Source organism: Ascaphus truei, chromosome 2 (assembly GCF_040206685.1).
Source record: "Ascaphus truei isolate aAscTru1 chromosome 2, aAscTru1.hap1, whole genome shotgun sequence".
In the NCBI taxonomy this organism is placed as follows: domain Eukaryota; kingdom Metazoa; phylum Chordata; class Amphibia; order Anura; family Ascaphidae; genus Ascaphus; species Ascaphus truei.
Genome location: NC_134484.1, coordinates 116,131,253 through 116,154,532, shown reverse-complemented (window position 1 = coordinate 116,154,532; position 23,280 = coordinate 116,131,253). Strand labels below are relative to the sequence as shown.

The window sequence follows — 23,280 nt, the reverse complement described above, 5'->3', positions numbered from 1 at the left end:
TATTAATAATCTGATGTATGGAGCTAATGCGGTTTGATTGTTTTCACCCTATTAACAATTATTTTCTGTGACCCATTACGTTTATGAGGACTGGTATAAAAGGGTGTGGGTGCTTACAGGGCCGGATTACCCAATAAGCAGACTAAACATGTGTTTAGGGCACCAGCAAAGCAGGGGCACCACAAAAAATGTGATTTTATTTTTAAAGAATTTGATATTTGATATTTTTTTTAAAAGTAGTCCCTATGGGAAAAAATCTAAACTTTGTTGGATTTTCTTACGATCCACTATATACTCTTTCCTCATTTTTCTGTTCTCTTTTATAACTTATCCCCACCTTAACAGGGGGTGCACTACTAACGTAGATCGAAATAATGCGAGGAAATCAGATCCTGTCATGTGTTGCAATAAATTTATGTTTAATATTTATATATTTTTCTGAATTATATGTACTTGATTCTTTTTTTAATATATATATATATATATATATATATATATATATATATATTATATATACTTAAAAATGTGTTAACATTGGTCCTTCGTGGACAACTTTGTCCCACCATGCAAAAAAGTTCAGCAGGTCTTAATCGAATATTAAGCACGAAATTTGGAAAATTTGTACATGTTGATTTCTAGGTCACAATAGTTGCAACATCTGCCGTTTCTAATATCATTCTCATTTTCACCGTTAGATGTCAGGACCGTTGCCATTTTATATGTTAGTCCTCTATGACTCATTGCTGCATCCCTACTACATGGCCAATGCATGGCTTTGCGTAACCACCACATTTCGTGCTTAATCTCATTTCGGTATAGGTTTGGGAAACACCAGCAATAGAAAGGTTAGAATCCATATTCTAAGGATTTCTTTAAAATGTGTTTGTTTGTTTGTTTGTTTCAAAATTCAGTATTTCGTATGTACAAAACTTTTGTCTTATTTTCAATACTGCAATTATATTCAAAGCAAATTTAAATATTATACTGTTTTATTAGTAACTTAAAAAAAGTAATGGTAATAATAATATGCGTACTATATACATTTTTGGAAAATCAAAAATTAAGCAATTTTTATTGAAATTGTAAAAAAAAGCTATTTTAATTTCAGCATACATGTAAGTTTTATGTCATTTTGAAAAATACAATTTTATATTATGGTTTAGTATTGTTTTTATTTTATATAACAGGATGTGTCCCATAATACCTTTCTTTGCCCACATAGTATATCTGCTATGTAAGTCCTGTTAAGTTTCAGGCAGTAGCAGGTTAATCTATGGGCCAGTGACCCCCTTCTGCTTCCCCTTGAAAGTGAAGAGAGGTGGTGACTCATGGCCTGTGTACAGCCCATTAGAGGTGGGTACAGTCCATGAGCCCACCCCTTCCAGAGTTTTCCAAGGAGGAGCATCAAAGTTAGAAGAGTCTGCCTCTGTTCCCCAAGAAGAGAGGAAGGGCTGTCAGCCTCTCACATCGCGAGGATGAACTGGCCCACTATAGGTCCTAGAGGCCTTGAGAACACCAAGATTCAAGGCCCCACACTACTGGGGTAGCACCATCTAGAAGTCCTAGGACTTCAGAGAGACCATGCTGCTATGAAGAACAGCTGCAAGTATATACCACAATAAATCCTGTTCAACTATACCTCTGCCTGGTGTCATTTCCTGAGCAGGAGGGGAAAGGAGTGCAGTGATGGCGGATGACACCCGTACACCCTGGGTTCGATCACAGCTGGAGGCACTGAATCACCAAGAGAAGAAGAACACAGAGATCCACCTAAGCCTGTCCTGTCCTGGCTCATTACCACCTAAGCAGACAACTCAGTACTCCTGCAGCCTACAGATATAGCACCACACACCTGGTAATGCGTATAGATCCCCAGTTCTGGTCCCTATATGAGATTGGGGAGGGGGGGCAGTGTTACATTCAAATTACATATGGAGGACCCCGTAATCTTTTCAGTGTTTAGGCCCTCTAAAGGTCTTAATCCGACCCTGGGTGCATAGCCACATCATACCCCTGAGGAAGTCGCAGAAATGGTGTAGGGCTTTTGGATCATTGGGTAGGGTGTATGGTTGCAGGGGTCTGTGACTCCTGCACTAGGCCAGATACCCCCCTAGGCCCCAGCTAGGCCCCGACTCCCCTGTCTAGCTTGTGGTTGCTGCAGGGACTGGCCCATAGATAGGGACACTGCCCTGTAGAACTGAAAGTAAGGGACACAGACAGAACGTGGCTGCATCATGATTACAGGTGGTCTGGGACCAGACACCTGCAGAAGAGACTATCTTCATGGTGGGACACTCCAACCGGATACCACCCCATGCGGAGTTGGACTCATCGCGGACGACTTCATCGCTGGATCAGTGGATCCAATCTATACTGTTGTCGGCGCGCCTGGGTGCTGGAGTACCCGGCAGGTACCTAACTACACCTAGTGCACCAACCTTACACCTATTCTTGCGGGCAGCGCTGTCTCACACATTGGGGTGGGTGTGGGACTCTGAGGACACGGTGGGGGGTTATGGCTGTGCGAGGTCTGGAGGGTAGCTGTACCTTATTAGTGTTCATTATTAACGTTTATGAGATATAAGTGTTATTAGTAAAAGCTGTTATTCTATACTGTGTCTATTGGTTCCTGTGAGGGATTCCTCCCACTACGTTGGGATCCCTCGCAGGTGGAGGCGCAGCACAGAGACTTTATGTATATCACCCCAGGCTCCCAGTGGTGGAGGCTTAGGCTCTCTGCGAGCCAACAGGTAACGGCAGCACCAGTAGCCTTCTTGTTTAGGGGGAAACATGGCTACACAAATAAACAATAATAACTGCATATTATTGCTTAAGAAATTGTAATCAGTGAGAAATGTAGCTGATTTTTAAACAGGAGACAAAGATGTCTGGTTACCTGAACTCCTAAACATCCCCTCCTGGTGCCTGAGTTGCTGCGCTGCCAAACCTGTGAGTAACCACTGCCTCTTGCAACAGCCCAACTTATCCAGTTGAGGCCCGTTCTATACTGCATGCGGCTGTGCGCACGCACGTGCCTGTGCGAACGCGTGTGCCGCATGCTTTTCCCTGTTATAGAGCCGGGAGCTATAGGTACTGTGTATGTGTGTGTATATGTGTGTATATATATATATATGTGTGTGTGTGTATATGTGTGTGCATGGGTTGTGTGAGTGAAGAAAGTCCTAGCGAGGTGTGGAGTGGAGCGCTTCATGATTTTTCCTGCTCCCAGGGCAGCTTCTTTCAGTATCTTTCTCAGTGTCTATCAATGTGTGTCTGTCAATGTGTCTGTCTGTTTCTGTCTCAGTGTCACTGTCTTTGTGTGTCTGTTTGTCTCTGTCTGTCAGTGTCTCTGTCAGTCAGTGTCTGTCTCTGTATTTCTCTGTGTCTATCTCTCTGTCATTGTCACTGTCTGTCTCTATGTATCTGTCTGTTTCGGTCTCTATCTCTGTCTGTGTCTGTCTCTGTCTGTCAGTGTCAGTGTCACTGTCCTGTGTGTGTCTGTCTCTGTATCTGTCTACTTCTGTGTCTGTCTGTGTGTGTGTGTGTGTGTGTGTGTGTCAGCATCTATCTGTGTGTCACACATAGTGTGAGTATCTGTGACACACACACTGACAATTTGAGCCGCCAACAGAAGGGCGGGGGGTTCTGTAAAAGTTACTCACCGACATGTTAAACTAACATCTGGCTGGATCCTAAGTTTTTTATGTTTTTGTCAACCCCTGCCATATCTTCCACAAAACAATTTTCATGGATCAATTTAACATAGTTTTTCAGACTTTACCAACTATAATTTCCTGATTGTTTTCTTGCTAAAGATTAACATCTCTCATTTCACATGATGATTGGTTTAGGTACTGTATGTTAGCACTTTCATTAGTAGATCACATGCACTGTTACATAAACCTTATAGTTTTGGGAATATGCAGATAACGTGCATACCGTTAAGCTTTAATAAATCTAAAACAGAGGCTTGTAACGAATCCTGAGCTTGCATTTCCTGATCTGTATGACTGGTTGATTTCAAGTGATGGTTGAATTAAGTATTAAGTTAGAACCAGAAGGGAAGTACTGTGCTGTGTATACTAGTGTATACATGGGTGGCTTAACTTGGAGAGTTTAGTGTGGGTTAATTTCTTTTAAAAGTGTGTGGTAATTGAAAGCCTGTAAGTAACTTTTTTTCTCTCTCCTGCCTGATTGAACCTGCAGTGGATGTGGTTAGTTCATTGCTAACTTAACACACATCTTTGGTATGCGTGTCCCGATTCCAAACAGAGGCTTGTAATGAATCCTGAGCTTACATGTCCTTGGGCCAAGCTTTATGTATCATGAGTCTGGTATTATCCACAGTGCTACTCATATGCTTCTTTAAGCAAGTGTGTCTTAAGGTGGGTCTTAAATGTGGATAGAGTGGGCGCTAGTCTGGTATTGAGGGGAAGGGTATTCCAGAGGTGTGGGGCAGTCAGTGAGAAAGGTTTAAGGTGGGAGAGGGCTTTAGATATAAAGGGGGTAGAGAGAATACATCCTTGAGCAGAACGCTAGAGTCAGGATGGAGAATAGCGAGAAATTAGGGCTGAGATGTAAAGAGAAGCTGAAGTGTGTAAAGCTTTAAAAGTGAGGAGGAGAATTGAGTGTAAGATGCAGGATTTGATAGGAAGCCAGGAGAGTGATTTGAGCTGGGGAGATGCTGAGACTGATTTAGGAAAAAGTAGAGTGATTCTGGCAGCAGCGTTTAGGATAGATTGTAGGGGAGACAGGTGAGAGCCAAGAAGGCCGGACAGCAGGAGGTTGCAGTAATCGAGACGAATGAGGGTCTGAGTCAGAGTTTTAGCAGTCGAACAACAGAGGAAAGGGCGTATCTTTGTAATATTGTGGAGGAAAAAGCGACAGGTTTTAGAAACGTTTTGAATGTGAGAGGAGAATGAAAGAGAGGAGTTGAGTGTGACCCCTAGGCGGCGTGCTTGGGCTACTGGGTGAATGATAGTACTACCAACAGTAATGTGGAAGGAGGTAGTAGGGCCAGGTTTGGGAGGAAGTATGAGGAGCTCGGTTTTTGCCATGTTAAGTTTAAGTCGGCGTAGGGGCCATCCAGGATGATATTGAAGAGAGACATTCAGAAACTTTGGTCTGTACAGCAGGTGTAAGGTCAGGAGTTGAAAAGTAAATTTGAGTGTCGTCATCATAGAGGAATGCCCAGGACATACTTGAAAACGAGAGGTAACTCTCAATGTATTACTTCCTGGAAAAACATCTTATAAATAAATACATTTAAACCCAAGAGATGTGATTAGGCCACCAAGAGAAAGTGTGTACAGAGAAAAGAGAAGAGGTCCCAGGACAGAGCCCTTGGGTACCCCCACAGAGAGATCGATAGAGGAGAAGGACGTGTTAGCAGAAGAGACAATGAAAATACGATGGGAGAGTTAAGAGGAGATCCAGGATAGAGCTTTGTTCCGAATACCAAGAGTATGGAGAATGTGAAGGAGAAGAGGGTGTTCCACGGTGTCAAATGTTGCAGAGAGGTCGAGTAATATGAGCAGTGTGTAATGAAGTCTGTTTTTGGCAGCATGGAGGTCATTAGTTATTTTAGTGAGGGCTGTTTCAGTCAAGTGAGCAGTGCGGAAGCCAGATTGTAGAGGGTCTAGGAGAGAATGGGTGTTGAGATAGTGGAGCAAGCGAGACAATACAAGACGTTCAAGGAGTTTAGAGGCAAAAGGCAGGAGGGATACAGGTCAATTGTTAGAAAGACAGGTTGGGTCAAGCTTGCTGTTTTTGAGTAATGGTAAAACTGTTGCGTGTTTGAAGGAAGAGGAAAAGGTACCAGAGTAGAGTGAGGAGTTAAAAATATGTGTGAGCCTAGGTGTTATAGTAGGAACAAGTGATTTTAGGATATGGGAGGGAATGGGGTCAAGGGGGCAAGTGGTAGAAGGAGAGGAGTAGATCAGCAGTTTCACATCCTCCTCTGAGACAGCGGAAAAAGAGTCAAGGAAGGCAGGAGGAGAGTTGGGAAGTGGTGTAGGATGGGAGGAGGAAACAGAAGGGATGTTCTGACGTATGAATTCAACCTTTTCCTTAAAATTGTCAGCAAGTCCTGAGGTGTGATGGAGGAAGAAGAAGAGGTAGCTGAGGATGGTTTGAGTAGAGCGTCAAAGAAAGAAAGGAGTCGGCGTGATATTTTTTTTGCGTGTTAATTAGTGAAGAAAAGTAGGTTTGTTTAGCCTGAGAGAGGGCAGAGTTGAAACAGGATAGCATAAATTTGTAGTGAAGGAAGTCTGCGAGTGTGTGAGATTGCCTCCAGAGGCGTTCAGAGGAATGAGTGCAGAATGCAGTATGCGCGGTCTGGGGTTAGAAGGGCGAGGATGGCAGAGAGAAAGTGGGGCATGTAGATCAAGAGAGGAGGATAAAGTAGAGTTGTAGTTTCTGACCAGGTTGTCAAGGTCTGGACCAGAACTGAGAGAGGAGAGGGAGGAACGTAAAGTGGACTCAAAGGCTGGTAGGTTAATAGAGCACAGGTTTCTGCATAAACGAGAGGAAGATGGAGATGGAGAAGGGGAGAAGCTGAGGTGATGGTCAGAGAGAGGAAGTGGGAAGCGCAAGGGAGAGAGGGGTCTCCGGGAATTTAGCAAGAAGGGAGACACCTATATTAAATATAGATAATACTAGAAAACTTCTAAAGACTTATCCCAATTGGCAGAGAAAGGCAGGACCAGATAAGATAATAGTATAGACTGAAAATAAAAATTACATTTATGCTTGCTAATGCAAAAAGCCTGACGTAAAAGGGAGGAAATTTAATTAATAGCTGTAAGGGAGCAGTATGGTATCATAGGTATTACTGAGACATGGTGGGATGAAACTCATGACTGGACAGTTAATTTAGAGGGTTATCAATTTTTTGGAATGATTGAGCAAATAGAAGATGAGGTGGATTATGTTTATATGTTAAACAGGAACTAAAACCTATTATAAGGGAAGGTGTTTATGAAGGCAAAGATGAAAATGTAGAGACCTTGTGGCTAGAAATTAGCAGTGGAGGTAAATGTACAAAGAAAATGTTTGTATCAATATGTTACAAACCATTAAATATCCGTGAGATTGAGGAAGGCAAAATACTTTTGCAAATGGAGAAGGCATCAAAAATATGTCATGCTTGCATAACATTTGGGTTGCACATTGATACCCTGATATCCAAAAAACTTATGCCAAACTAGGTGTACTATATAGGAACAAATCTTCCTTAAGTCTGCTGGTCAGAAAGTGCATCGCACAGCAGATGCTGATACCAATTATAGACTATGGGGACACCTTGGCAAACTTAATACCCTCTACAACTCAATATACCACTTTGCCCTCCAATGCAATTAGAACACACATCACTGCGAAATGTTCAAAGAACTAGATTGGTCATCACTTGAGTCTAGGCGCAAAGTTAATCTTTCCTGTTTTGCCCTCAAATACTTTCTGAGCACGCTACCCGCCTATCTGAACAAGCTCCTCACCCCACCACATGCAGCACTTATCATCTGAGATCTAACTCTAAAAGATTGTTCATGGTCCCAAGGTTCAAAAAAGAATCCGGTCGCTCCGCCTTCTCTTACCGTGCACCCAACAACTGGAACAGTCTACCGGAGACTCTCACTGCCACCACCAGTCTAGGTTCTTTAAAAAGTAAAGCTGTCTCACATTTTAATGTGGTCTGTAACTGTTATATACAGTATGGGTATAATATATCATCTTTTACTGTGCCTGCAATGTCTTGTATATAATGTACTGTATAACCCTTTTCACTTAATGTAACTATGTATTTGTAGATAATAGAGAGGAGTGCTGCACACCTTAAAAAGAGAAAAATGATACAATTACCGGTGCTCCAATGTTAGAACGAAAGCCTGCAGTCAGTCCTGAGCACATAGAGGAAGGAACAGAGGGCACAGCGGATTTTGCAAATTCAAACTCATTTATTGAGCCAACACAACGTTTCGACCGTGGAGGTCTTTTTCAAGTGACAATGGCACAATGATGCCATTGTCACTTGAAAAAGACCTCCACGGTCGAAACGTTGTGTTGGCTCAATAAATGAGTTTGAATTTGCAAAATCCGCTGTGCCCTCTGTTCCTTCCGCTATGTACTATGTATTTGTAACCATGTATTTGTCATTAAAACTCAGTGCCCAGGACATACTTGAAAACGAGAGGAAAGTCTCAATGTATTACTTCCTGGTAAAAAAAAATTTTTTAAATAATTAATGGGGAATTTTAATTATCCAGAGGGTTTTTGGGGGTGCTTAAAGACAATTACAGTACATGACCCAAATTATTGAGGAACAAACCAGGAGAGGGACAATACTGAATTTCGTAATATCAAACAATGTAAAAGTAATACCCAAATGTTCCCGGACTTGAATATTTGTTAACAGTGATCATAACATTGTCTAATTTTAAATAAATTATCAAAAAACAGATTACTAGGGTTCAGCAAAGACCTTAAAAGATAAAAAAGGGAGATTTGAATAAACTCAAGAGTAATCTACAAGGAATACATTGTGATGATGTTTTTACAGTGAACACTTTAGAAGATAAATGGGCAGTCTTTAAAACACTGATAGAAAAGCACAATTATCATTCTATACCCTTGGGAAATAAGTATAAAATAAATAAGTCTAAACCAATATGGCTAAATAAACACACAGGGAAGGAAATGGAACAGAAGAGGCAGGCGTTTACATTCTTGAAGTCAGAAGGGACGGAAGCATCATATCAGAATTATAAGGACTGTAACAAAAAAACGATACTGAAAAAAGGATTGCAATAAAAAGTAAGATCAACCCTAAAACGTTCTTTAATTATGTTAATAACAATAAAAAATAGAAAAGAAAATATAGCACCCTTTCAGTGTGAGATGGGCAGGTAGATTATTGAAGATAAGGAAAAAGCAGAGATATTAAAGAAATTATGTACCTCTGTGTTTAGCAGTGAAGAATCAATTTCAATAGTAGTGCCACAGGAGGAAGCCACAACCTCTATATTAACTAAACATTGGTTAACTGAAGAAGACGTTGATAAGTGGCTTGAAAACATTAAAGTAATAAGGCACCTGGCCCCGATGACATACATCCAAGAGTTCTTAAGGAGGTAAGTTCAGTAATAGCCACACAATTACATTTAATATTCAAGGACTCCATTTCCACAGGCTCAGTACCACAAAATTGGCGTAAAGCAGATGTGGTGCCTATATTTAAGAAAGGAGCTAGATCACAACTGGGGAATTTCAGACCTGTAAGCCTGACATCAATAGTGGGGAAGCTACTTAAAGGTTTAATACGGGATAATATTCAGGAATACCTTATGAAAAACAAAATTATTAGTTATAGCCAGCATGGTTTAATGAAGGATAGATCACGGCAAATTAACCTTATTTGTTTATTTGAGGAAGTAAGTAGGAATTTATAACAGGGTAATGCAGTTGATGTGGTCTACTTGGATTTTCAAAGGCTTTTGATACGGTTTCACACAAGAGGTTAGTGTAAAAAATAAAGCAAATTGGACTCGGAAAAAATATTTGCACCTGGATTGAAAACTGGTTGAAGGATAGATAACAGAGAGTTGTCATAAATGGACATTTTTCAAGTTGGGCTAAAGTTGTGAGTGGAGTACCTCAGGGACCGGTACTGGGACCTTTTTAACTTGATTATTCATGACCTTAAGGCTGGCATAGAGAGCAAAGTCTCCATCTTTGCTAATGAAAAAAAAACAAAAATAGAATCAGAGCAGGATGTCATTTCTCTCCAGAAGGACTTGGAGAGACTGGAAACGTGGGCAGGTAAATGGCAGATGATGTTTAATACAGATAAAATGTAAGGTTATGCCTTTGGGAAACAAGAATAAACAGGCAACTTACAAATTATAAAACATGCAGGACACCTGCAAGTTCATATTAAACCCCCAAATTAATCACAGCATATATATAAGCATATAAGTGTCCCAGAGGAGTGCTACTGAGCATGGCAATATATATTTAAAACCAGAGACAGAGCTCAGTGCACATCCAGTGAAACTTATACACGGTACAGTACCTAAATATATATGTATATATAGATATCTATGAAATAAAATGGTCTTTTAGTTTAACATTTTGGCCAAAGTGTTGTAAGCCCCACTCTCCCCACTCTCTGGGGAACTTGCTTGCTTGCAGTATGATTGTTACAAATCTAATACAGAGTGCTTTTCCTGGTAATGTACAAGTTAATAAAAGCTTCAATCAGACTTAGAACTATGCAACTAATTTTGACAGATTTATTATAAATCATTCTTCCTGGTAATACACAGGTTACTTAAAACCAGAGACAGAACATAAAACACAGGCAAAGCTCAGTTTTTAGCACATCCAGTGAGACTCATACACGGTACAGTGCCTAAATATATATGTATAAATATCTAATAAGTAAAATGGTCTTTTAGTTTGACATTTTTGGCCAAAATTGTTGTAAGCCCCTGAGCCAACGCCAAGGCAGACCACATATCAGGGGTCCCTAACGCTAATATAAATTAGGTGTCCAGTATGTAATACACAGGTTATTAAGAATTTATATTAGTGTTAGGGACCCTTGAGATGTGGTCTGCCGTGTAGTGGCTCAGGGGCTTACAACACTTTGGCCAAAATGTTAAACTTAAAGACCATTTTATTTAATAGGTATCTATACATATATATTTAGGCACTGTACCGTGTATAAGTTTCACTGGATGTGCCCTGAGCTCTGCCTGTGTTTCATGTTCTGTCTCTGGTTTTAAATATATATTGCCATGCTCAGTAGCACTCCTCTGTGACACTTATATGCTTATATATATGTTGTGGTTAATTTGGGGTTTTAATATGAGCTTGCAGGTGTCCTGTATGTTTTACAATTCTTGTTCAGCTGGTCTTAGCTGATTGGAAGGTGGCGTTTCCTATCTTGTTGAAGCTCACCCCCTCCCACTTTTAAATGGTTAAAAGCTCACTCCATAGCATCTTCCACTCTCTGGAGAACTTGCTTGCTTGAAGTATGATTGTGACAAAACTAATACAGAGTGCTTTTCCTGGTAATGTACAGGTTAATAAAAGCTTCAATCAGACTTAGAATTATGCAACTAATTTTGACAGATTTATTATAAATCATTCTTCCTGGTAATACACAGGTTATTAAGAATTTATATTAGTGTTAGGGACCCTTGAGATGTGGTCTGCCGTGTAGTGGCTCAGGGGCTTACAACACTTTGGCCAAAATATTCAACTAAAAGACCATTTTATTTAATAGATATCTATACATATATATTTAGGCACTGTACCATGTATAAGTTTCACTGGATGTGCACTGAGCTCTGTCTGTGTTTCATGTTCTGTCTCTGGTTTTAAACCTACAAATTAAACAGGGATAAATTAGGGGAATCTTTGATGGAGAAGGATCTAGGAGTGCGTGAAAACAGCTGGCTTAGCAATAGTGCCCAAAGTCATGCAGTAGCTGCAAAGGCAAACAAGATCTTATCTTGCATTAAACGGGCAATGGATGGAAAGGAAGTAAACATAATTATGCCCCTTTATAAAGCATTAGGCTAATCTCAAACGAGCTATTGGAGCAGAAGCGATCCCTGCTCATAGTGCTGTCGGCGATTCAGGGGTGTGGCGGGGTTGTTACGAAGATGGTTCACCTTCACTGGCTGAACCAGCTCACGTGAAGCTGACGTCACCTGGCAGCTGCTTAAGAAGACAAAAAAAATTGTCTCCTCAAAACGCTGCTGCGTCAACGCGCCTCTTCACCTGCACGCGCACAGGCACTTGGATAACTACTATACCCAATTACTGAGTTGTGCCTGACATGCTCACGCATGTAGCGACGCCGCCACTATAAACTCAGCCTTAGTAAGACCACACCTTGAATATGGCGTACAATTTTGGGCACTAGTCCTTAGAAAAGACATTTTGGAACTAGAGAAAGTGCACCAAATTTATAAAGTGGATTGATAATCTGATTTATGAGGAAAGGCTATCTAAATTTGATTTATTTACATTAGAAAGGTGTCTAAGAGGGGATATAATAAATACTTATAAATATATTCGGGACAGTAAAAGGAGCTTTCAAAAGAACTATTCATCCCAAGGGCAGTACAAAGGACATAGGGTCAACCCTTAAGGTTGGAGGAAAGGAGATTTCGTCAGTAACAAAGGAAAGGGTTCTTTACAGTTAGGGCAGTTAAATGTTGAATTCATTACCCATGGAGACTGTGATGGCAGATACAATAGATGTGTTCAAAAAAAAGGTTGGACAGCTTTTTAGAAAGGAAAGGTATACAGGGATATACCAAATATGTAGGCATCGGAAGGATGTTGATCCAGGGAGTAGTTTGTTTGCCAATTCTTGGAGTAAGGAAGGAATTTATTTTTCCCCTTATGAGATATCATTGGATGATATTTCACTGGGGATTTTGTTTGCCTTCCTCTGAATCAATATACTGCAAGTACGGATATAGGATAAAGTATCTGTCGTCTTAATTTAAAATACTGTAGGTTGAACATGATGGACGCATGTCTTTTTTCCATCTACTATGCAACTATGTAAATCATGGCTAATGTAGGATGGTAACTTCTGAAAAGTTATCAACAGGTGATAATCGTTGTATATGAAAACAAAAAATGTGACATCATGTATTCATTTTGGTACATTTCAATATCAGTCAATTTTCTTCAAACTTGATAAAAAATAAAATGCTTCACTTGTTTGTTTGTTTTTTGCCAGGGTGGATAACATTTCATTCAATTCACATTTACTTCTATTGAAAAATAGCAACTGATTTTTTTAAATAGAATATTTAAATTTATATTTGGAATATTTCTTAAATATTTACTCTCCATCACAAAAAGTCATCTTGTCTTCTAAAGGCATCGTTTCACTGACAAAAACAGGCATGTTCAAATTGATACATTTGCTGTGTCTTTACAAACGCAAAATGGGATCTTAAATGAGGTTGTCATAAACGTTATCTCAATATGGAACAGAAAAATAGTTTACTGTGTGTGCTGCTACTGAACACTAAATACATTTTATACTGTGTGTTGACAGTATTCACTGAAGGGGATTGATTCAGACAGTTTGGTGTATGATAGACGTGTCATGTTTTCGTTTAATTTCAGTAAGTAGGCAAAATTTGTCTATATTGTTTTGGGAATATTTTTTAAAAGTATGAATGAAGATATTCTCCCATTTAGGTCCATGTGTAGTCTGGTAAAATATGCCCATTTTGCCCATTCCCAAGCAAAGTGATATTTCATGAACATTTTATAAAAAGGCAAAATGAAGGGAGAAAAATTAACAAGGCAAATTAGAACACGTGCGCACAACTCTAGTGTATAATATCAAATATGAACATGTTTTTATATCATTTTTTTCCTTCTGAATTCATAAAATGTCCCAAAAAGGATATTGCCTTTGTTAAATTCCTTAATATACTAGGAGTATATTAAGTGTATATCAGTGTTGAGAGTGTATTAGAGTTAGAGAACAAAATGTTTAGATTCAATGCTAAAATATTCCAAAAGGATTTAATTGCATGTAGTTATTCTTATCCACAAACTGATACTCGCGACATCTACTAATATACAAATATTGTGTTATCATTTTGCTAATCCATACATATTATACATGGATTCATATTATTATCATATGTTGTTCTTCTAACCAAGCAATTGATGTGGCAATTTTCAGGCATTAGAGATTGCAATAATAATTAGTAAAATTATTTTTCCTTATATGTCGTGCAGTATTATATTGATATTATAAATAGCAAAAAAAAAAAAAAATACCCTAAAAAGTTATTCTAGTACAATTCATTCTGACAGAATTGCAACATGTGCTTTGTAATAAATGGCCATACACCTATTGTACAGTAGCTCTAGGTTATGCTGCTATCATTTGCTAGATGAGAATGTGAGACAAGGGAATATGTTGGTGAAATGCCACCACAGGTTGGGGGAGGTCTGAAGTAATCGACTTGTCCCCTGCGGGCACGTTAATGCGGTTTATTTACCAACTGAGGCAGAAACGAGTCAGGCATTATTGACTTTGATCACTACTGAAATGATAGGAAAGAACAGCACACACAGAGCATTCTCTTCCCCATTGCCCTACATCTAATTTGTACGGAGACATGGCTTTTTCCCTGACAGATCAACTTATCAACTCATTCTTACATTTATATGTAAAACAATGTATTTACTGTATCATTCTTCTGGGCTGCTAAAGGAGTGCAAAACCAATGCAAAAACCGCACTAAATGTATCAAACAAAGAAATCCATTTAGAGCACATAGAGAATTCCCTTTTTATACATTTGGTGTAACTATTTTTCACTCAGTTTGTCTTAGTTGTGCAGAGGGGGGGTGGGGGGTGTAGTATATAACCCCCACGTGTTCCTAACTGCTACAAGATTCCCTGCAGCACCTACTGCACTCAGAAGCAGTGAAATGCAATCGTCTGCTGAATGAGTTACTTCTACTCGTAGCAAGTTTCATGAACAAAAAAAAGGATCGCAAAGTAAAATGGTATTATTACTGATGTTCTGAGAAGCCTCTGCCTTTATGTGCATAAAGCAAATTATGCCGCTGGTAGGGAACATAATGTTTATAGAGAACAGTAATGATCTGGAGCAAAGCAGAATAAAATGAACAGAAGAGCCCGGACAGTGGTAGCCTAAGCAGAATAAGCAAAGCATGCTCCTACTGGCATGAAATCTATTCAGCTGCACTAAACCGATTAACATCTCGGTCTAACGCTCAGGAGCCACAGAGTCCTTTCTTAACTGAGATAAAACTTTGTCTTATGGATTAAACTTCTGTCATCGCTCACTGCCAAAAACTTCCAGTGCTGTGTATGTGGCTACAGCTCCCATATGCAAAATGAATGGGAACGAGATCAAAGACTGTTCTGGAAACCCATCCCTGTTTCATGAAAATAGATGAAAAGCACTTACCTATTGGTCGCCTGCTGCTGAGCTTTGAGGCAGAGACTGTTCTCTCCCTGGATGAGAGTCTATGATTGTCTTGATCAGCAGAGTACGCAGCACCCTCACTGTACCGCCTTGAAATCACTTTTGCACTTTCTTTATTATTATTATTGTCCCCAATGGCCTGTACAAGGAGATCTAGTAGAGTTCTCCTTTCTCTTGGTTCCGCTTCACTGTTGCCCTGAACTGATGAAGTGATCAGCAATAAGGAGAGAGCTAGCAGAGCGTGCCATTTCCTTGCCCCCTGCATCTCTCCCTTTGTGATCCTGGGGAAGAGAGAGGGAGGGAGATAACTGTTACTCTAGTTAGCCTCTACCCAGGACAATCCTCGGGTTTCTCATGGTGTTTTTAGCCAGGACCCCTGTGTCCCTAATAAAAAGTGGCAACTGCAGAACAATGAGAAACTAAACCGAATAAAATGTTAAGTTCAGCAAAAACTGCAGCTGAAATCAGCAGCTGAATCAAATTGTGCTCACTTCAAATTAAAAGGCAATCATAAAACAATCAGCACTCCTTTCTCATCTCTTTCTCCAAATGTTATAATCCATCCAACTAGCCAACACTCCTTCCAGGGCACGTTTATTGAAAGCCTCTAATAGCATGGCAAGGACTATCCTCCCTAATTGACTGCACAGACTCTCCTCCCACAGGGCAGTTTCTCATTCCACATCTTCCAGATCCCTTCAGGACTCATTTATAGCCAAGGATTATAAAAGGTATTAACAAAGCAGCAGAGATAATACAATCCTGGCTTTGTCCGGGATTTACTTAGCTTTCTTTTCTATCATTAATGCCGGGTTTATGAATGCAAATTCAAAACATGTTAAAACTTCAGAGCTGAATGCAGATCACCAAGGAGGTCTGGATAACAGATTCCCCCACTGATTTTCTCTATTGCTATTTACTGAGCTGTACCTTCATATACTAGGAGTCTTCCTATTACAGTCCTATAACATACATACTACAATAAGTGATATATTATTACAGTATCTCCAACTAAGCAATAATAATCATTACATCAATTATTTTCTAATGACTACAGTGTAATATCACAGGTACTTACAATGTGAGTACAATTGATGACATGTACACATTGTTTAATTATACAACATAATTATGAATGAAATAATGTAATAAAAAATAACAATTAATATTTAATAAATATATAATTAATATAATGGTACAACTGTGTATGTACAAGTTTACGATAAGCATAATTCCACATGAATGTACCTATATTTTAAGTACAGGCGATATGACACTTTATTTACATTATTATCATAATACATAATCTTTTGTACTATTTACAATATATTTATTTTTACATGATACATTTGCTCCATGCGATAAACAGATTTGCAAAACAGTTTTTTCCCCCTATTTTACTGAAAATTCTACATTCCAAACGTTTCTGAATGCAAAGAACAATTACAATTATAGTGAGTAAGAAAATGTGCTTTGGCTATGTGTAAAATGCATGAACTTTACATCTGCACGAATAACTACACATATCAGAGCTGAGCAGGTTTACACAGCTAGCATCAACTGTAGGTAATTTTGAATTCTCAAGCACTTTTTTTTGTAGGTTCCTGTGTGCTGTACCGGTATATGAATATAAACCCATCATATTCTTTACTGTGTATCCGTCTTCCGCTTGCATTGGAATGACAGCAAACAATATAATTTAAAAGCATACAAAATACACATTCCCATGGAACCTATGTGTATTCCACATGTTTCTGCAACTCACCCCTTGTAAGGTGGATTCACTGTTTTTCCCAGCTCTGTTCTTTCTAAGCTGTCCTGGGTCCTTCCGCTTGGATTGGAACGACAGCAAACAATATAATGTCTAAGCATACAAAATACACATACCCTGGAACCCGTACAGTATGTATCCCACATGTTTCTGCAACTTACCCCTTGTGCGTTGAATTCACGGTTTTCCCCAGCTCTTTTCTTTCTAAGATGTCCTGGGTCCTTTATGTTGCTAAGTACAGGCGGGGTAAATGTAAAAGTGTCTTTTGAAGTCCATACACCTATCCTATATATATATGTTCTCAATGTGATTGTTCAGTGTAATAATATCGACTTTAGGTGGGTGGCAAGTAATGGAGACATATTTGGTAATTGATTCTTTGAGTCGCCCCTGCTCTTCCTGGCATATTACCCTCCCCTTTCCCAGTGGATCGCAACCGAAAGCCATCTAGTTGAGTGACTGATATATTTGTGGATTAGATTTTCTCTATAGACCAAGAAATGCCTGTTAATAAAGCTGCCAACGTCAGACACAGTCTAAGATGTATGGAGATAAGCTTACAATGACAACAAAAAGTAAGAAGAAAATAACTTCTCACCATGTCAATTAGTGAACAATGTATACAAAGTTTATGATAATGATATACAAAATGACAAATTACAGTGTGTGTCATGTAATAATAATGTAATAGAGATTGAAACAGAATACACGTTTCAAGATTTCATACAGTGATGTATGCACTTTTGCAGTTAAAGGACTCACGGTAGTAATATGACAAAGCAGATGCACAAGTGGGAAATAGCATAAATATGCGTTGCATGGATTAATTTAAAGATATCCATTCTTACTGAGCTAATTTTATTTCACAAAACCATTCGTGTTATCTTTGGGAACATATATGAGGACTAAAGGGGTGTATGTATCCAGACAAAAGTGGGGCATTTCTGGAGCAAAAATCTGCACCAGGTGCTTTAAAGAAAAAATGTCCTTGCATTCAAGGGGATTTGTTTCTTTGATATATTTGGTACCGATGTTTTGCCTGAGAAGTGCCTTTATACACATGAGGTGTTTCAGCACTGGTTTAATACTGGAGCACTTTGTGAAATACTCCACTTCATTATTGATTGAGAATGCTGAATGCTGTACAGTACATTTATGAATACAGTTCATTCATTGTGCTTTTGAATTTGCCGTTTTCAAACACTTTATACTTGATATGCCTACATTTAGATCAATATATCCCAGTGGGATGCTATATCCATATTCTTGATCTCCCATTCTATATAGCGTTAAGCACATTAATTATCTTCAGCTGTTTTGATTTTTAGTGGGTGGGCAAAGTGTTGATCACCATATTAAGAAACCCAGTCTCCATAACCAGAATATATTGAACCTATTTCTTGTACTTCCACTTTCATCCCAAACAAAAGCTACCCCAACTCAAGAAAATAAATCACTTTGTAACCTTTTAAAAACAAAAATGCCCACACCGTAGGAAAAGGATACAGTACATGCATTTGCACACGAGATAGTGGTGAACTTTAGAAAGAGGATAGTGGTGACAATCTTGCTTTGTAAGACTCTTAGACCGCCCCAAAGCTTGTTAGAGCTAACACATGAGAAGAGAGCTTTGTCAAGACCATATCCCTCTGCAGGTTGTAGAATCTCTACCTCTCAGTGCTATACCTGCCAACAGTAGAACTTTCAGTTGTTACAATATTTTAGCCTGAGCTGGCAATATTAAAAACAAATAGATGATACCGTTCTGTGGCTAACGAAATATCGCTGGATGTGGCTTATCGAGGCTAATCGCTGCTCTAGAATAGAGATGTCCTCTCCAAATCCTCCACCAGGAAAAGTTGGTAGGAAGGTGAAGCTGCCGAGAAGCGGCGAGAGGAGACTTAGAAAAAAAAATGCATTTTTCCTGCATCGGATTGATGCCGGGAGTCTCCAGAGCTGATACCCATTAATATCAGAACAAAAAACAGCAACCGTGTGTGAGCTCTAAGAGCAAGTGTAAATAGGATAATAAGTGCCAAGCAGGGCAGATATAGGAGCTGACACCGGAGTGGGGGATAAATGGCTGGCAATAATAGCCCAGTACACGGGTAATGTATGAGAGGGCTAACAATATATAGGACAAAAGTACTCACTCAGTCCCAAGCCCTGGCCCGGTGTAGAGTCCACGCGACTCACTAAATCACCGCTCAGCCTCTCTCCCGGTCTGGCTCCAGTCTTGACGCTGAACTGTTGTGAGCGTCTCCCTCTGTGGTAGCTGCGGCTGCTTCCGCATCCGGTGGTGGACACTGATCCTCACACGAACTGATACAAACGAAAAAAGGATCCGGGGCCCATCTACTCCAAAAAATGTGAGTACTCACCAGCAAAGAAGTTAAAAATGATGCACTTTATTAAACTACATAAAATCAAAAAAACGAACAGCACAGACACTCTCCCACGCGTTTCACGCCCACTGTGGAGCTTTTTCAAGGAGCAAGAGTCCAGAGCGGGCCTGTGCAAGGAGAGAGAGAGCTACAGACCTCAGGACTCATAGACTGGCCTCTGCTAAGGGTAGGGCATCAGGCCTCAGGAAACAGGGAGCTGAAGTATACACTGGAGGTGCTCCGCTTCAGTACTGGAACCAGGACACGGCCTCTGCAATGGAGAGAGAGCAGCACGCCCCAGGAACCGGTAGACAGGCCTCTGCTATGGAAGGACAGCAGGCCTCAGGAAACAGGGAGCTGAAGTACACACTGGAGTCCTCTGCTTCAGCACAGGAGTCAGGAACAGGGCTCTGCGTGAAACTAGCAGCAGACCTCAGGAACCAGTAGAGATAGGCCTCTGCAATGGAAGCGCAGCAGGCCTCAGGAAATAGGGAGCTGAAGTACACACTGGAGAGTCCTCCGCTTCAGCACAGGAGTCAGGAACAGGCCTCTGCGTGAAACTAGCAGCAGGCCTCAGGAACCAGTAGATAGGCCTCTGCTATGGAAGCACAGCAGGCCTCAGGAAACAGGGAGCTAAAGTCAACACTGGAGAGTTCTCCACTTCAGCACAGGAGACAGGAACTGGCCTCTGCGTGAAACTAGCAGCAGACCTCAGGAACTAGGGAATAGAACTAGAGAGGTTAGTACAGTACACAACAGAGCCAAGCCTCGGGCTTGTGGCAGAACACGTGTGACATCCAGGAAGGATTATGCTCGGCAGGGAAGCATTGTGGGAAAGCTGTCTTTAAAGGTCAGTGAACCAATAGCAGATGGGGCGTGTGACAGCATTGCTTTAATGAGTGAACCCAGGGTGGGGCTGCAGTGAATATCAGGGGAAGTGTTCCAGGACTGCACAGGTCTCTAAGGCAAGGCAAACAGCAAACTAAGGTGCGGATCCGTTACAGTACCCCCCACCCCTTCACGTGAGACCTCCGTGCGAATACGACCACTCATAGAGTTGGGGGACCTGGAATTGTTCCTGAACTGTCTAGAATTGGGAGTAGAGTCATGGTCCAGAGAGTCGTGGGCACTCCTTTGCGTACCCCAACCTCCCCGATGAGAACTGCGGCCAGACAGGGCCATCCATGGGTCTCGGGGACATTGAGTTGTTCATAAAGTTTTTTAGGCAGAAAGGGGATCCGTAAACGAGCAGTTCCTTGGCGAGCACTGTTCTAGGATATGAGGGTGGTGGTAGAGACAACATTGGTACATGGCTTGCCATGCGAAATGGCTTGGGAATCCAAGGGTTTGAAGAACCAGGGGTTTCCGGAGCAGAAACGGCAGAAGAACCCCCACTTTGGAGCCCATACTTTAGTAATGGGACCAGAGTTCAGGATAAGCGGCATCGATAGTTGATCGAATATACCAGGGCCTATGGTACCGGTCTCAAGAAGGGATAGGCAGACCGGAGTGGGCACACCACCTGGCAGCACTGGTAAACCAGTGCTTCAGCGCAAGAGTCCAGAGCGGGCCTGTGCAAGGAGAGAGAGAGCTACAGACCTCAGGACGCGTAGACTGGCCTCTGCTAAGGGTAGGGCAGCAGGCCTCAGGAAACAGGGAGCTGAAGTATACACTGGAGGTGCTCCGCTTCAGCACAGGAACCAGGACACGGCCTCTGCAATGAGAGCAGAAGGCCCCAGGAACCCGGAAGACAGGCCTCTGCTATGGAAGGACATCAGGCCTCAGGAAACTGGGAGCTGAAGTACACACTGGGTCCTTCGCTTCAGCACAGGAGTCAGGAACAGGCCTCTGTGTGAAACTAGCAGCAGGCCTCAGGAACCAGTAGAGATAGGCCTCTGCTATGGAAGCACAGCAGGCCTCAGGAAACAGGAAGCTGAAGTACACACTGGAGAGTCCTCCGCTTCAGCACAGGAGTCAGGAACAGGCCTCTGCGTGAAACTAGCAGCAGGCCTCAGGAACCAGTAGAGATAGGCCTCTGCTATGGAAGCACAGCAGGCCTCAGGAAACAGGGAGCTGAAGTACACACTGGAGAGTTCTCTACTTCAGCACAGGAGACAGGAACAGGCCTCTGCGTGAAACTAGCAGCAGACCTCAGGAACTAGGGAATAGAACTAGAGAGGTTAGTACATAACAGAGCCAAGCCTAGAGCTTGTGGCAGAACACGTGTGACATCCAGGAAGGATTATGCTCGGCAGGGAAGCATTGTGGGAAAGCTGTCTTTAAAGGTCAGTGAACCAATAGCAGATGGGGCGTGTGACAGCATTGCTTTAATGAGTGAACCCAGGGTGGGGCTGCAGTGAATATCAGGGGAAGTGTTCCAGGACTGCACATGTCTGTAAGGCAAGGCAAACAGCAAACTAAGGTGCGGATCCGTTACAGTTACGCTGTTAAGTCTGGTTACAGGATGGATATTTCCTGCATGATGAATCTTGTTACATGATGGAACTTAGATGGAACTAACTCCTGATCGGCTGCAGGGATTTTTAAACAGTCAAAACCCCTATCTTTAAGCTCTGCAGCCAATCGCTGCGTGGGACCTAAATATCCCACCTATTACCAGGTTGCCAGTACCTCACAGCACCGGGCAGAGGGCTTCTTAGTATACTAAGGGCATGCGCAAACCTCACACCGCTTAGCATACAAAACCAAGCACCCTTTCCTGGCGACATCTTGTGTACTTTGCCCGGACATCTGGACATCTGCTAGGATGAGTATACTTGTATTTACCACTCCCCGCTTAACACCTTCCGATTTCGGAACCTTTTTAACTCCGGACTTTTCCAGGCATCCCGGGACCATGTCAGCGGGATGTCTTACAAGTCTGGGGCTAAATTATGCATGACTCACTCACAGGAATTTCCTGCCAAACATTTCTAAAGTACCGCAATTACAATCTTGAATGTTTCCCTCTGTTCTGGCCGTCTGAAGGAAAATCCCCTTATGCCCATAATGTTAGAACTATTAAAATAGGAGGACTTTCATTCATCAATTTTTATGAAACTTTATAAAAATTGCATAATAACCTTTTTTTTAGGATTTTACTCCCTCAGCGCTCACAGCAAAACTCAGCACTCTAGGACCTTCCAAGCAGAAGTTAGCTAAACGCGTATGCGCTGTGCTGCAAACCGCTGGGTTTTTAAAACCATTTTCCTCTGCGCGGCTACAGGAAAACACTGCTATTGAAATACATGTTACAGTAAAAATCACATCATTCTCGCCACCTTATACCTGGTGGGAGACGCACAGACATTTTTATTACAAGCACGGTGTTACTGCCATTACTGGGTTGAAGAGCTGACAATCACAATTCCCCAATATGGCTCAGAGGCACCCAGCCAGGCATAATACCTTTATTTACTGGCCTGGGTACCCCCTCACCATCACATTGCAGTTGATTGCAGCTTCTCAAGGTGTGCAGCCCCCAAGACCCCGACAGGACCCTGACCAACCTCCACTGCCAAAGGTGTCACACTACAACTTCAGCAAGTTTGTAAAAGGCACTGACGACATTGATGGATTTCTCAAAGTGTTTGAGGATCAGTGTCTCCAGTTCCGTGTGTCAGAATGGAACTGGGTATTGCATTTATCTACACTATTGACTGGAAAAGCCCTGAAGACCTTCCAGGGAATCCTGTCAGCAGACAGCAATGACTACCAACACGTGAAGGCTTTGTTACTGTATCAGTATGCCCTCACTCCTCCAAAGGCATACCGGGGCATGTTCAGGTCTGGGAACAAGACCGACCGGGAAACTCACATGATATTTGCTGACCTACTCAACCAGCATGGCACTCAGTGGGTGGAAGGATGCAAATCCACCCAGTACCACAGCTTACTGGACTTACACGGTGCAGTTTTTACAGCGGTGCCAGCCTGAGGGGAGGGATTGGGTGTTTAACCATAAGCCCGCAACTTGCCGGGATGCAACCAGCCTGGCTGATGAGTATGTCACCAGCCATGAACTGTTGGCAGGAAGGTGCCTGCCCTGAATGGAGCAACTCTGGCTTGTGCACCCAAAGGCACTAAGTCCAATACCCGTGCTCCACACGGGAAAC

At 41.5% G+C, this 23,280-nt stretch overlaps 1 protein-coding gene across 3 annotated transcripts in view; it reads right to left on the bottom strand.

The window, feature by feature from the left end:
- Positions 1–17,094, bottom strand: part of ALKAL1 (ALK and LTK ligand 1) — a 79,069-nt gene extending 61,975 nt beyond the window's left edge. The window contains exons 1-2 of one of the 3 annotated variants that reach the window (XM_075584411.1): positions 16,943–17,094; positions 14,993–15,291 (exon numbers count right to left, since the gene is read on the bottom strand). In XM_075584411.1, coding sequence (XP_075440526.1) covers positions 14,993–15,275 — 283 coding nt within the window. In that variant the 5' untranslated portion in view covers positions 15,276–15,291; positions 16,943–17,094. Of the gene's footprint in view, positions 1–14,992; positions 15,658–16,942 lie in introns of those variants that run through there. The other 2 variants (XM_075584410.1, XM_075584414.1) reach the window with 2 other exon arrangements.
- Between the last annotated feature and the right edge of the window lie 6,186 nt (positions 17,095–23,280).